At 39.6% G+C, this 13,541-nt stretch overlaps 1 protein-coding gene across 4 annotated transcripts in view; it reads left to right on the top strand.

The window, feature by feature from the left end:
- The window catches only part of CEP44 (centrosomal protein 44), a 55,631-nt gene extending 42,337 nt beyond the window's left edge, over positions 1-13,294 (top strand). For all 4 annotated transcript variants that reach the window (XM_040333517.1, XM_040333509.1, XM_040333539.1 and 1 more), the window contains exons 7-11: positions 153-359; positions 2,217-2,292; positions 3,944-4,071; positions 8,387-8,424; positions 13,161-13,294. In XM_040333517.1, the coding sequence (XP_040189451.1) occupies positions 153-359; positions 2,217-2,292; positions 3,944-4,071; positions 8,387-8,424; positions 13,161-13,206 (495 nt within the window). In that variant the 3' untranslated portion in view covers positions 13,207-13,294. The remainder of the gene's footprint in view (positions 1-152; positions 360-2,216; positions 2,293-3,943; positions 4,072-8,386; positions 8,425-13,160) is intronic.
- The last annotated feature ends 247 nt before the right edge of the window (positions 13,295-13,541 follow it).

The following is a 13,541-nucleotide window of genomic DNA, read 5'->3' on the forward strand; positions in this document are numbered from 1 at the left end:
AAATGTGACTGCCAGTAGGTTTAGAACTTCCACTTTAGGCAGAAAATCATAGGTGGAGATGGCTTTTAAACTGCATAGTATTTCCTTTTACATGATATGAACTGGTCTATGAACTAGTCTTCTGAAATGTAAAATCAGTTGTTTTCTTTTAGGTAACAAAGGATGCAGAGATAGATTTACTGAAGGCACAGCTTGCTGAATGTCAAGAGAAACTCACACGGCTTGATTGGATGGAAGAGAGACTACAGACATTGGAGAATAGTATGAAAGGGAAATTGGTCATCGATGAGAGTGACTGGAACAACCTTCTCAGTCGTGTTCTTCTCCTAGAAACTGACCGATTGATACACTCAAAAAAGGTCTGCAAAATAAAAATGATGTAATGACATTGTCTGATCATGTTATTTTGCCAACTGACTTTAGATCTTGGGGGTGAAAGAGATTGGAAAGGTTAGAAAATTTCCCTGAGATCATCAATTATTTTGGCATCCTGCGGTATATCTGATTTGGGCTTCTCCGACCCACACAAATGTATGCCTTATCGGAGCATGGTTTTGATGCCTTTTCCGGAGGGCAATCGTATTATGACTGTATGTCAAACCATGTTCAAGTAAACAAAAAATATGCTCTTTAACAAGTCCGCTTATTTGTGTATTTAATAAATTACAGGATATACTAAAGGGAAATGCCAACATTTAAGAGTAAACTGTTTAGTTTGAAAGAAGGGGGAATTGGGACTTTGTATGAAGCACAATTAAGAGCCTCCATCCCGGTAATTGATAAAACCTAGAGAGGGATTGGGACTTATATAGATACACATAATAATATATTTCATATATATATATATATATGTGTGTGTGTGTGTGTATGTGTATATGTATATATATAATACAATTGGCGTGCACAAGGCATTCACATGATTGAAAGGTACATGCATAGCAGCACATGATTATAAAATTAAATATACAAGATAATATGGCATAAAAATGCCAGTGGCAACATGCTCTACACCCGCGTGTGTGTGTACGTCTACTAGATAATGTATGGAAACAGCATCATAAACTATAATGGGTAGTAAATGAGTAGGTATAATTCCATATAAGATGTAACTGTGGCATCAGATGGAGCTCTACGCGTTTTATGGATATGTCCACTCGTCAGGAGCAGATGCAGCAGAATTCCTAGAGGGTATTAAATAATTTTCTATATTTATTGAGCCATACTGTAAATAGATGGAATAAACTATATATCAAGATGAAATTTATATTTAATATGTTAATATGTCTTAGATGGTCAACCAGCCACACTCACCAACTCAGACAGTGAGTGCAGTGCGCGGCAACCGGTGCAGGGTGGGCTGGGAGCACGACATCTCTTCCCCCTCTTGGTTTTATAAACTGTTTTGGTTTGAGTCATTTTTAAGTTTTTAAAATGTAAACCTTTTAATGAATGCCATCACACCTTTCCTAGTGTGGTGCATGCAAGTCAACACATTTCACAGATGTGAACTAGAATCATTAAAACAACGGCTAGCTAGTGTACATGCGTTTATGTGTATTTAAAAGGTATAGGCAGATGAGTCCTTACATTCCAGAGTTAGTTGTGTGATGAGGGATAAGTAACGTGTGTGTGTGTGTGTGTGTGTGTGTGTTCTGTAAAAAAAAAAATCATATTTTAACTATAGATCAAGCATTGCATTACTATTTCATGCTAGGAAAGGTGTAACAAATGGGAAGTGTTGTCATTCACATTCAATGTAGAAAAAAAATACACAGAAAAATCTATTTCCAGTCCAAAAATGAAGACACTTGATTACAGAAAGCTCTTGCACATTAGACAAAGTTTAACCCTTGATTTCTGGACCGATCTGGAAGAAATAAACAAAGCCCAAATGCCTATGTAAGAATACACATGCCTATATGCCTATACACATGCTGAACGTAACCGCGCTTTGCTAGAGCATTTTGAAAAAACGATGATGTGTAGGCAACGTCGTTTTTGAAAATGAAGTTTCAAAAACGTCGTTTTATTTCATGATTTAAAACGTCGTTTTTTTTTCATCACATAAAGTGATGGTGTGTACGCGGCATTAGAGTTCCACTTTAAATATTTCTCTTGGAAACATAAAGCTGATACTGCAGATAATTCCTCCTGGCTTTGCAGCTGAATTAAATTCTAATAATATTGTATTCATTAAACATGTTTTCTGTTTTCAGAAAGATTTGACAGCAGAATTCACTTCTATTAGTGAAGAGTGTACATCCAGCAGGATAACAAATGCCATTTCTCCAGGTAAGTGTCTTGTAAATGGGTGTGTATTGCATGTTTCTGTGTACCTGTATGTTATACTTTAAAGTGTATTTTGTTATTTTTACCTACAGGTAAAATTAATTTCTCCTAAACCTGTATTGTTTAGGAGATATTCACTTTTGCATGCAGCTGCTGACGTCAGCGGCGCATGCGCTGTGAAGGTCTGGCAGACGCTGCCGGACCTTGCCGGGAAGATGACTCCCGCGTGCATTCGCCAGAGTGACGTAATCGCGGCTACTGGGCAGGTAGCACTGGGGTGGGTTTGGCAATTGTTTAATTAAAGGCACTAATAGTAAACTTGTACTTTAGGCTGCTTTCAAACTGATGCATTTTTACCATTCTAAAAACACAATCCCTTTAAAACCTATGGGGCTCTTTACACCAATGTGCTGTGAAATGCATTTTGAAAAGTACAGCATGCTGCAATCAATGCAAGTCCCCACTAAAATGAATAAAAAACGCACCTAAATTGTGTTTTTGGTGCGTTTTTTTTTTTTTTTTTTTTTTTTTATTGCATGTCTAAGTTTCACAGGTGCATGCTGGGCAATAGGCACCCAGAAAACACACCAGAAATGCACTGGTAAAAATGGCAAAAAGACACACAGGCTATATCTGCTTTGCCCATGAACAAAGTCACATTTTTGATGTTTAGTCCAGCAATTAATATCAAATGATATGTCTCTCAGGAAAACCACTATGCAACTTATATTATTGCGGATAATGTATTGCATATTCACATATGATTATTGTTTATTTAAAATACCTAAAACCAATAATGTAATTATTTTAGAGGGGTTCTTTCTATAATCTGTGGATGGTACACACAAATCTATAGTTTTGTGTTTGCAGTTGCTTATGCTTTTGATCCAGGATCCTTTTCAGAACTGCAGGCGTTTAGGATTCTGTGGAATAATCGCTTTGCTCCTCCTAAAATACATGTATTTCATTGGATGTGATGGTCGGTGTATGCTGAGAAAAGGAGGATAGCCGAGAACATGACACTGATTTATTATTCCGATTTCTGAGCCTCTTCATGAAATCAAAGTCAGATTGTGTTGTACAATGACGTTTGCTGTACTTTAAAAATGGTATATAAAATCATATGAGTGTGCCCATTGATTTTACAGTACGTCTTGTTACTCCGGTGTCTGGCAGAATGCAGCTCTACTGCCATCTAGTGACAAGATTGTTAAATAGCATCTCTTATGAAAGGAACTTTCAATTTTTGTACAACCATATGATTTTAATAACCTATTAACGTTATATTAGTTTTGTTAACAAGTGTTTAAAATGTCTTGAAGTGTTTTATTATGTAAAAATAATATGTCACAGTTTTAAACTAACACTGGTCTACTTTTTATCTATTAATAGCGCTAGCGGTTTCCTTATCTTCACAGTGATCTGCAGCACATTCTTAAGTGCAAGGTTTAGATTTCATGTTGTCTGGGTTACTTGCTACTGCTCTGTGTCTATAATTTAACACTAAGAATTGCTTAAAATGCTCCACACAGACCGGTAACGGTAGCGTTTCATGTAAACATTGGATGTACATTCTGAGTACAGTAAATCAAGTTGTTTGATCGGTGACACCGTAAACAGACAAAGGTTATTTTAAATGAATATCTCTTCACAGATTTTCACACCAAGGTAGTTATACCAGAAAGCAATCATCAGTCGTCTGGATACAATTCCCTGCTATCTGCAGACACATCTCCCATAACCAATGACATCAATTACAGCTGCTTGACAGAAGACTTAAAGGTAAGTCAAACTGGGCAATGAATCAGTGCATTCCATTCCGAGGTCAAAAGAACAAGTAAGCATTACCATATATAAATGTTTTCTGAGTTGTATTGATATAACAGTTATTGACACTAATGAACAGTGTACAGAAATGTGAGCATGAGGTTTTAAATCTAAAGGAGACTATACAACCTTGTGGCTAATCTGTAATGTGCAATTTGTATTGTCAATGGTTCATTTACCTCTGTACCAGGTATGTTCTTGATCCCCCAACAATGTAGATTAGTCCCGGATACTATGAATTTTTCAGTCCAATGTGCGGTGTATGGTAATGATCATTGCATAAAACTGTGCTGCTAATTACAAGAATCTTCTAACATGGTGGAAAACGTATATTATTTTTCTTGTTCATTCAGGAACACGTGAAGTCCATTCAATTTTAGGTTATACAGAACCAAATAATAAAACTGTAGGCACACCTACTACCAGTATGCCTCCATTTATTGCGCATTTCCTAGGCCGACAGTGAGAATTTTTTTTCTTATCCTGTGTAAAAGTCTAACTTTTTATTTTTTTTTCTTTAAACAAGATTCAGCTGTACATTGTTGCTAAAGCTGATCCCTCTGATTGAAGCTAATCAGTACAGCAGTCCTCAGTCTAACCTTTACCTAGGTCCTGTACACTACCAGTTGATGGCGTTGCTCTTTGGTCTGTTGTATTATACCCCGGGTGCTTTCTCCTCGCACCAAAAAGTGCAGCAGTACCCTGCTGCACTCTCATGGCATGACCATTGTGTGTAGACCACCTCCTTTCCAGAAAACTATCACCACAGGCTCTGTATGACAATGTGGTTCTGAGTCTCCAGATATAACAGCAGTTTAGATTAGATTTTGTACCTTCAAAATTCAAAGCGGCAACCAACTCCTTGATTGAATATCTAGGTCTATTCCTGAACACAGCGCAGGCCAGAGTGTTTCTTCCACCAGCGGAACTACAAACTCTCTGATCTCAGATTTACAATTCTTGGACTAATAAGCTATCACCTTTTACATGAGGGTCTTGTATCTGTTGGTAGCTTCTTTTAAGGCCTAGTTTCACTCCAGACCCCCACAACACAAGAGGCTGATGTCATAAAACAAGTCAGTCCGGTCTCTGGCTCCACCAATTCGTTTGGCACCAAGGACCAAGTTGTGCCTGTTTTGTTGGCTCTGGAAGTTCCTTCTCCCTTGTCATTTGGAAGATCCCAGCAGATGCCAGCCTCCGCCTGTTGGACTGGAGAGGAGTCCTGGGGACCTTGTTGAAAAATGGAAATTGGTCGTTGAAATATCATCCCCTGAAAAGATAAGTTCACCTTTCTGAACATGTTGCACCCATATTTCGGGTGTAACCTATAACATGTTCAGCATCAGACGCCTCTCCCCCCAATTTCCCTTCTTTGGCAGTGAGCCAGGGATCTTCTCCCAGTTCTCACGGCCACAATTCAAAGAGAGCATGGCCATGTGGGGCTCCGCCCACACGGCATGTCATTGATTCCTGTTGATGAACTACAAGTACTGACAGCCTTTGCAGCTGACGGCTTGTAGTTCTTATTGAACTATCAAGATGCTGTTGAGCGCTATGGTAATTCATTGATTCTGCCTGTCAGTGTAAAACGGCAGACAGCTTACACTGACAGTCTGTAGGAGACCTGCATGGTACCTGCGATCTGCTGATCACTGGTGCAATGCTTTCCAGTCTCCTAAAACAAAAAATAGTACATTGTAAGCTCCAACAAGCAGGGCCCTCTAATTTCTCCTGTATTGAATTGTATTGTAGCTAATGTCTGCCCTCATGTTATAAAGAGCTGTATTAACTGTTGGCGCTATATATAAATCCTGTATAATACTAGTAAATGCACATTTTTGCACCTGCAAAAAAAGTGCATTTATTTCTTTTTTGTTAAAAGGTGAGAAATTATTATTTAATATCCTGGAGCTTTAGGTAGTTTGGTTGTCTTTTGCTGCAGAGGGTCACAATGAAGCCACGTTTTCTCATATTTGCATGGCTGCCTCTTGGTCTTCTGAGCACAGGTTCCCTAGGTTTTTACCAAGTTGATGTTGTGGCCTCATTTGATACAAGCTTTGGGAGTATGGTCCTCTTTGGGCTGCAGGCAGTCCTCCGTTTTCTTGGGCCTGTTATCATTTACCTTGTTAACCCTTCAGTTGGACTGTTTTTGGATGTCCCAAAAATGAATGACTTCCTATGTCCCTCAAAGGACCTTTTCCTGGTGCCCATTGAGGAAAACCGGTTTTACCTGTGATTTTATGATGATGCTCTTGGTACTGTTTTGCTTAAAAAACAGATGTATATTGCTGGTAGGAGGGTTATCCCGTGCTGGCCTACAGTTTTGTGTTAGCGGTGTATTATAATTCTGTAGGCAGCAGTGAATGACTTCCTGTGTCCCTCACTGGACATGTAAAGGATTTTATGGAGCATACAAATATCATATTTTTCTCTTTTTTTGTGCATTGAGAGACACCGCTGTTAAATGAACATCAACCATGTACAAGTGTACATGGTTGATGTTCAAACAATAGCTGTATCTCCCAATACATTTCATTTTGCTTGCATCTTTCAGGAAGATAGTGCTTAGTAATTAAGAAAGATCATTTAACTACAAGTGTTTTTATGCTTTAAAGCTAACCTGCCAGTTGTTTTAATGAGTCTCTCAAACAAAAATCTACTGCAGATATATAGTTCCGGCACCTAGAACGGCAGCTTAAAACAGCCTGTGCATATGGCCAAATACCAGAGCTTGGAGTTACAAGTCACTGGGCAGTTGGTATGTGCAAGAGTTTTATAAAGGGGTGTACAAGATTTGCCATTGTGAGGAAGAGTCTGTTGTATTGGCTCACTGTTTGCTCGTATCTGCAGACTTTTTAAAGTTGCCACAGGTATATGCAGACACTCTAGGTGCTTTCTCTTTATATCTGCAGCAGTTTTTTTTTTAACCACTATAAGACCAGGCCTATACTGCCATTCCTATTCACAACGTATTTGTGCATCAATTTTTTTTAAATATGCTTTAATGAATTTTAGTGCACACAAACAAAATATAATACCCACATTTTTGGTAAAATCTAAAAGATGATGTTGTGGTGAGTCAATAAGTACCAAACATGTCATGCTGTAAAATTGCACACACCTGTAGAACGGCAACAAACTACACTACATTACATTTATCTATAGGCGACACTTCACAGCCTTTACAGGTTACCAGGTTTAGATTTACACAGGAGGTTTGGTGCTAGAATTGGTGCTCTCGATCTGACGTTCGTAGTGATACCTCGCACGTGTGGTGTGATTGCTGTTTACATATTCTTGCAGGACCGATGCATGCGTTTGCCATTGGGGGGGGGGGCGGGTTGGTGAGGCTATTTTTTTTATCAACTGGTGGTGAGGATATTTTTTATATCAACTTTATTGCTATCACAATGGATGAACAGCATCCCTTTTGATGGCATGGGCGGTGACAGGCACTTTTCACTGAGAGATCTGGGGTCTATTCTCCTTTTTTCCTCTGCCTTTAAATCATCAGATCAAACCAAGATCGGTTTGATCCGATGCTCTCCCAAGCCAGTAATGGCTTCTTTACATCCTGGGAATAAACAGAAATTACTAAGTACTCGTCTCTTAGACCAGGGGTCTGCAAACATTCTAAGCAAGGGGCCAGTTAACAGTCCTTTTAGGCTTTGGGGGATGGGGGGGGGCAGATTGTGGCTAGTGGGAGTAGAAAGTGCCCTGGCATCAGTGCACCATCATTGGTTTTAATGGGAGGACCAGTGCTCCATTGATGGTGTCAGTAGGGGGAATGGTGCCCTATCATTGGTGTCAGTTGGTGGAATAGTCCCCCAAGGGCTAAATAAAAGCAAGTGGGTTGGGAGAGCCCGGGAAGACACAACAGACCCCTTTTGCCGCCTGTGTAAAAGTGATCCAGCATCTAATTAGTGCTGTCGTTTTCTGCAGGCAGCCTGTAACACATGGACATATTAGATTCATCCTACAGCTTTGCTTAGGCAATGTTCAGCACAGTAATGATGTCCCTACTACATTTACAAAGTAATAACTGGGTATTCAAAGTAATTTGGTGCTTACAAACTGGTTTTATATCCTTTGTGGCTATCAAAGTAAAAATGTAAATTAAACTTTTTGTGGCCAGTGTTCAACTATAAAGACATGTTTGTTTATATGTTCCTTGACCTACTCCCAAGTCTTCTGTCTGCTGTTTAGTCTTTGTCATACATTTTTTATTATGCATACTTTAAACAACTAACCTTATTTTATCCCTTAACAGGAGCCAACAAAACAGAGAATAGATCGATTAGCTAAAATGTAAGTTGCCTGTTCATAGAATCAAAAATTTCTCACTATTTGCAGTAGTAGTTTTAGATAAACTGTACATAATATACATCTTCAAAAAAGCTTCCCCACTTTTTTATATGTAACCGCTTGCCGACTGCCTCATGGAGTACAGTGGCTCTCTTTAGCCAGATCATGTATCCAGTACATGATCTGGCACCTCCGGGTAGGGGACGCACACACACACCAGCTGAGTTGTGATTAGTTTACAGTGCAAGCCGATCAGTGGGTGCCAACCAGTGCTTGCCCGCCAGCACCCACTGATCGGCGAGGAGGAAGACCGGACAGAGTTCTGTTAATGTAAATAATACAGAGCTCTGTCCTGTCAGCGGTGATATGTCCATTTTTTTGTTTACCTGCAAAGCACCTCACAGTACACACAAACACTGGTTAGGCACATCGTAAACCCTTTGATTGCTCTTGATGTTTAACCCCGTCCCAGCCAGTGTCATTAGTACAGTGACAGTGTATATTTTTAGTACTGATCACTAAATTGGTGTCACTGGTTCCCACAATGTGTACAAAGTGTCAGTTAGTATCATTGCATGCCATACTATCGCAGTCCCGCTATAAGTTGCTGATTGCCCCCATTACTAGTATAAATAAAAACTCCAGCATATATTGTATCGATTGTAGACGCTATAACTTTTGCGAAAACAATCAATATACACTTATTGGAAAAAAATGTTTACTAAAAATATATAGCAGAATACGAATTGATATTACTTTGATGCAATTCGATTTTTTTTAAATGTTTTTAGTGGATAGGTTTTGAAGCAGCAGAAAGTAAAAAAAAATATATAGAAAAATGTAATTGATATTTTTTCATTTATGGCACAAAAAATAATAAACCCAGTGGTGATCAATACCACCAAAAGGAAGCTCCATTTGTGTTAAAAAAAAATAATATAAATGTTAGCATGGCTTGACTGTGCAATTGTCAGGTAAAGTGACGCAGTGCCGTATAGCAAAAAATGGTCTGTTCATGAAGGTGGATAAATCGACTAGAGGTCAAGTGGCTAATAGAGTTCAAAGTAAAAGAAAAAGTGCAGAAACTTTTTGAAGACCCCTCATAAATATGATACATGTGTTATGTCCCAATCAAATTCTGTTTTATAATATAATATAACATTTGCTACCAGAAGTTGCACACTAGCCTTTTTAGAACAATAAAGGTTAGTTACATGCAAAATGTAGAACGCAGTGGTTAGATTACTGCACTTGTAAAGCTTTCTTAATATACCCAGAGATACAAATAAATATATATAAATAACCTCGTAGGCCTCGTACACACGACCGAAGAACTCGTCGGGCGAAACACATTGTTTTCCTCGTCGAGTTCCTTGTTAGGCTTGTCGAGGAACTCGACAAGCTTGCTTTGCCGACACATGGTCAAGACAAAATCTCCTCGTTCTCAACCGTGCTGACATACAACAGCAGGGGAAGTTCGATTCCACTGCCACAACTCTTGGGGCTGGTTTTGCTAATCTCATGTGTCTGCGTGTTAAGTAAAAGTTTGTTAAGAGACGATTTGCACTTTTCAGTCTTGCAGCTTGAAAAATGTGTTATCTCCATTACAAATGCTACTTTTACTCCCGTCTCATACTTTATTCTGAGCAAGCGCGGGTTTCTTGGCATACACACACTCAAGTTTCTTGGCGGAAACCAGCCCAACGAGGAATACGACGAGCAAATTCAGACTCCCGTCGAGGAAAAAGAGAACTTGCTCTCTTTTTTGCTTGTCGAGTTCCTCAACAGTTTCCTCGATGAAAAATGTACACACGACCGGTTTCCTCTGCAAAAAAGCTCTCCCACCAAGTTTCTTGATGGATTCTGCCGAGGAAACTGGTCGTGTGTACGAGGCCTCAGTTTGCCTTTTATTTCTGTGTTTGTTTTTTTTTTTTTTAAAACTGACATCTCAGGCCAAAACAAATATATACATTTCCATATTTACGTTGTGTATGCATGCTGCTTTCTACAAGACGTGAGAATAATGGAGGTATTCACTGATTCAGTTTCTTTTCTGCCAGGAGCCCAGCTGTAATGCGCTCATGTAATCACAGGAGATCAAAAGTTGCTAGAAGTAGCTTGCTTTCTTAATATGTTTAGCTACAAATTAGTAGGACAGAGAACAAGGAAGGATCTTTTATAAATGTGCAATATGCTTTCCACATTTAGCTGTCTTGAAATTTCCTGGGGAAGAGAATCGATGGATACAGCTTACCAGGGGAACAGCTAAGCTAAAGCATTAGGAGCAATGCTAAAAGCATTAGGAGCAATACGAGTTGCGCATTTCCAACCAGCCTGACGTATTGGGAAAGATTTACTAAAATCTTGTGCAGCGCTGCATAAAAACCAATTTGCTTCCAGGTTTTTTTGTCAAAGCTTAAAGCTCAACTCTGGGCACATTTTTCCCCATGCAGTGGGATTGTGCCCACACTGCAAGGCTTAACTGCTTGTTTTGTCTAGGTGTAAATACAGTTCCTATACTCGGGGGAGGGAACCAAAAGGACCGGTCTTGCACTGGAAGGATTAGGTGAGTTATATCACAGCTCTCCGAACTCCTAGACGAAAACAAGCGCTTAACACATGCAGTGTGGGCACAGGTCCACCGCATGGGGGGGAAGAAAATTGCCGGAGTTCAGCCTTAATTGAACAAGCTGAAGTTAGAAGTTGTTGGCTACCATACACAGCTGCACCAGATTCTGTGTGCTCCAGTTTTGTTTGATTTTCGTCTATTCTTGTTTTTTTTTTTTTTTATTATTTAAACTTTTTATTAAAGGCACTTTAACAATTAAAAGCAGAAAATATTTTATTTGATTTTGAAAAATCCAATTGCATGCTTGGTTTAGATGATTTACCTCCGCTAACCATGACGTGCCCATATGAAACCTCTTCTAGGAGGCCTGTGGTATTAGCCTAGCAACCTGGAGAACAGCACTCGATGGATAAGATGGTGTAGTAGATATTCATGACAGTCTGACACGCCATGGACCAAGAGTATAGTTTATTGTAAATTGGATAATTAAAAGCATGTAATAATACCACAATGGATCCTCGTGGACGTTGAAGCTTTAACACCAACCAGGTGATGGGGCATGGGGGGCGCCTGAACCATGCAAGATGGATGGAAACCTGGTGTAGAAAAAAGGGAAGGATCCTGGGGGCTCGGGACTGGACCGGAACGCAACGGTAGGTGGTGTAGTTGTCACTGCCATCCACAGTGGAATGGTATGCAGGAAAACCAGGCTGAAAGGCCCGGGCTGCAGGCCTTTGGTATGCTCGTGAAATGCGTCATCACGGCAACAGAGAGCGTGCGTTCCACCAGATCTACAGGCATCCCATTTTTTACTCCACACCCCCTACCGGCACCACACGTCATCCAGGCACGCAGACCTGTCAGCTTGGCTTTTAAAACCGGCCGCTTCCTCATCACAGATGCCGGTGAATTCATGTAGCCATGTCCAGCCTATAGCCCAGGCCTTTCAGCCTGCTTTTTCTGCACACGATTCCATTGTGGATGGCAGTGACATCTACACCACCCGTCGGAGCGGTCTGGTCCCGAGTTCCCAGGATCCTTCCCTACCTTCTGCACCAGGTCTCCATCCATCTTGCATGGTTCAGGCACCCCCATGCCCCATCACCTTATTGCCTGCTTGGTGTTAACCCCTCAATGCCCATGAGGATCCAGTGTGGTATTGTTGCATGCTTTTAATTATCCTTTACTTTCATTTGTTTTTACAATAAACTTTACTCTTGATTCTCAAGGCGCTTCAGACTTGATTATCTACTACACCATCTTATCCATCGAGAGCTGTTCTCCAGGTTTCTCTTCTTATGTCACATTTCCTACATGTTTTTTAACAGCTGCACTGGTTCTTTTTGGATGCCTTTTTCTCGGATTACCCTCCACCACTGATTGACCTATATTGTGTCAAGCGCTGGAGGACTTATGTTTTTTTTTTAAATTCTGTTGAATTGGCATGTTTATGCCTGTACATTAGATTTTGGTATCCATGTAGTATTCATTGAAACTCCTTTGAAAGAACATTAAGTGTGTAAACATGAGCACCACAAAAATCCATTTCATAAGTTAAGTTTGTTTTTATATCACCTAGGCAATTCACTCTGCTTAGGACTAATGATTGTGTAGTGACTAAGACCATGCCTGAGTGAAGCACATAAGCTGAGTGAATTGCCTATAATGACTTTAAACTCTTAAATAAAAGCAGTGATTTTATTCAATAGTTTGCTGCTTTGAGTTGCTGGAGCCTATAACTTCTCCAGTATTCTATGTTCTGTTGCATCAGGCAAGGGGATAGCAATCTACTTTAAATATGAATGAAATGCTCTGTGGCCGTCTGCAGCCTAGCAACATTTTTTGCCCTTCCTAATTCTTGGGTCCCAGCCAAGAGACAGGAAGAGAATCAGAAGTGTCCACTTTTCGTATAAAGAAGAAAACGCTTGTAAGCTTTTGGGGTTGAGAAAGATGTTCTGTCATGTGATACTACATAATTACTTTGACAGCTGACCTAGCACCCCCCCCCCTTTCCTTCTTCCACCCCAACATATTCATTGGCGTTATGACTGCCACCTGGAATATATCCTGCATGAGAAAATGTATTTATTATGAGAAATTAATTGAAATAATTTGACACTGTTGTACAGTATATGCACAACCTAACTTGATTTTTATATTTACTTTTTAGGCTGGAGGAAACCTCAAATCTTCTGAAATATTCAAATACTTCCTAGTACTTAACAATTTTTTTTTACAAGCTATTGTACATTTTTTCTGTTCTAAAATATGTAAAATAAAGTATTTTTATAAGTATTTAAAACCTTTTTGCTCTATAAATCACAGCTCAGTCCTATGACATTTTTATATATCTATCACATACCAGGTCACCGTTGTAATCCTAGCTAACAGGGAGCTGTGCTCCACTTTTTATTATGGGTGTAGGGTGACATCTGTCCTTCTCTGCAACTGGTAATAAGAAAGAGTAAGAGTCCTGTGCTGTAAGTAAAACCACAATTTCAAAGGTATTGAAAAAATATTAAATATTCTGAGAGTGTTCTTTTCACACCTT

This window comes from Rana temporaria, chromosome 1, assembly GCF_905171775.1.
Source record: "Rana temporaria chromosome 1, aRanTem1.1, whole genome shotgun sequence".
NCBI classification, from domain to species: Eukaryota; Metazoa; Chordata; class Amphibia; order Anura; family Ranidae; genus Rana; species Rana temporaria.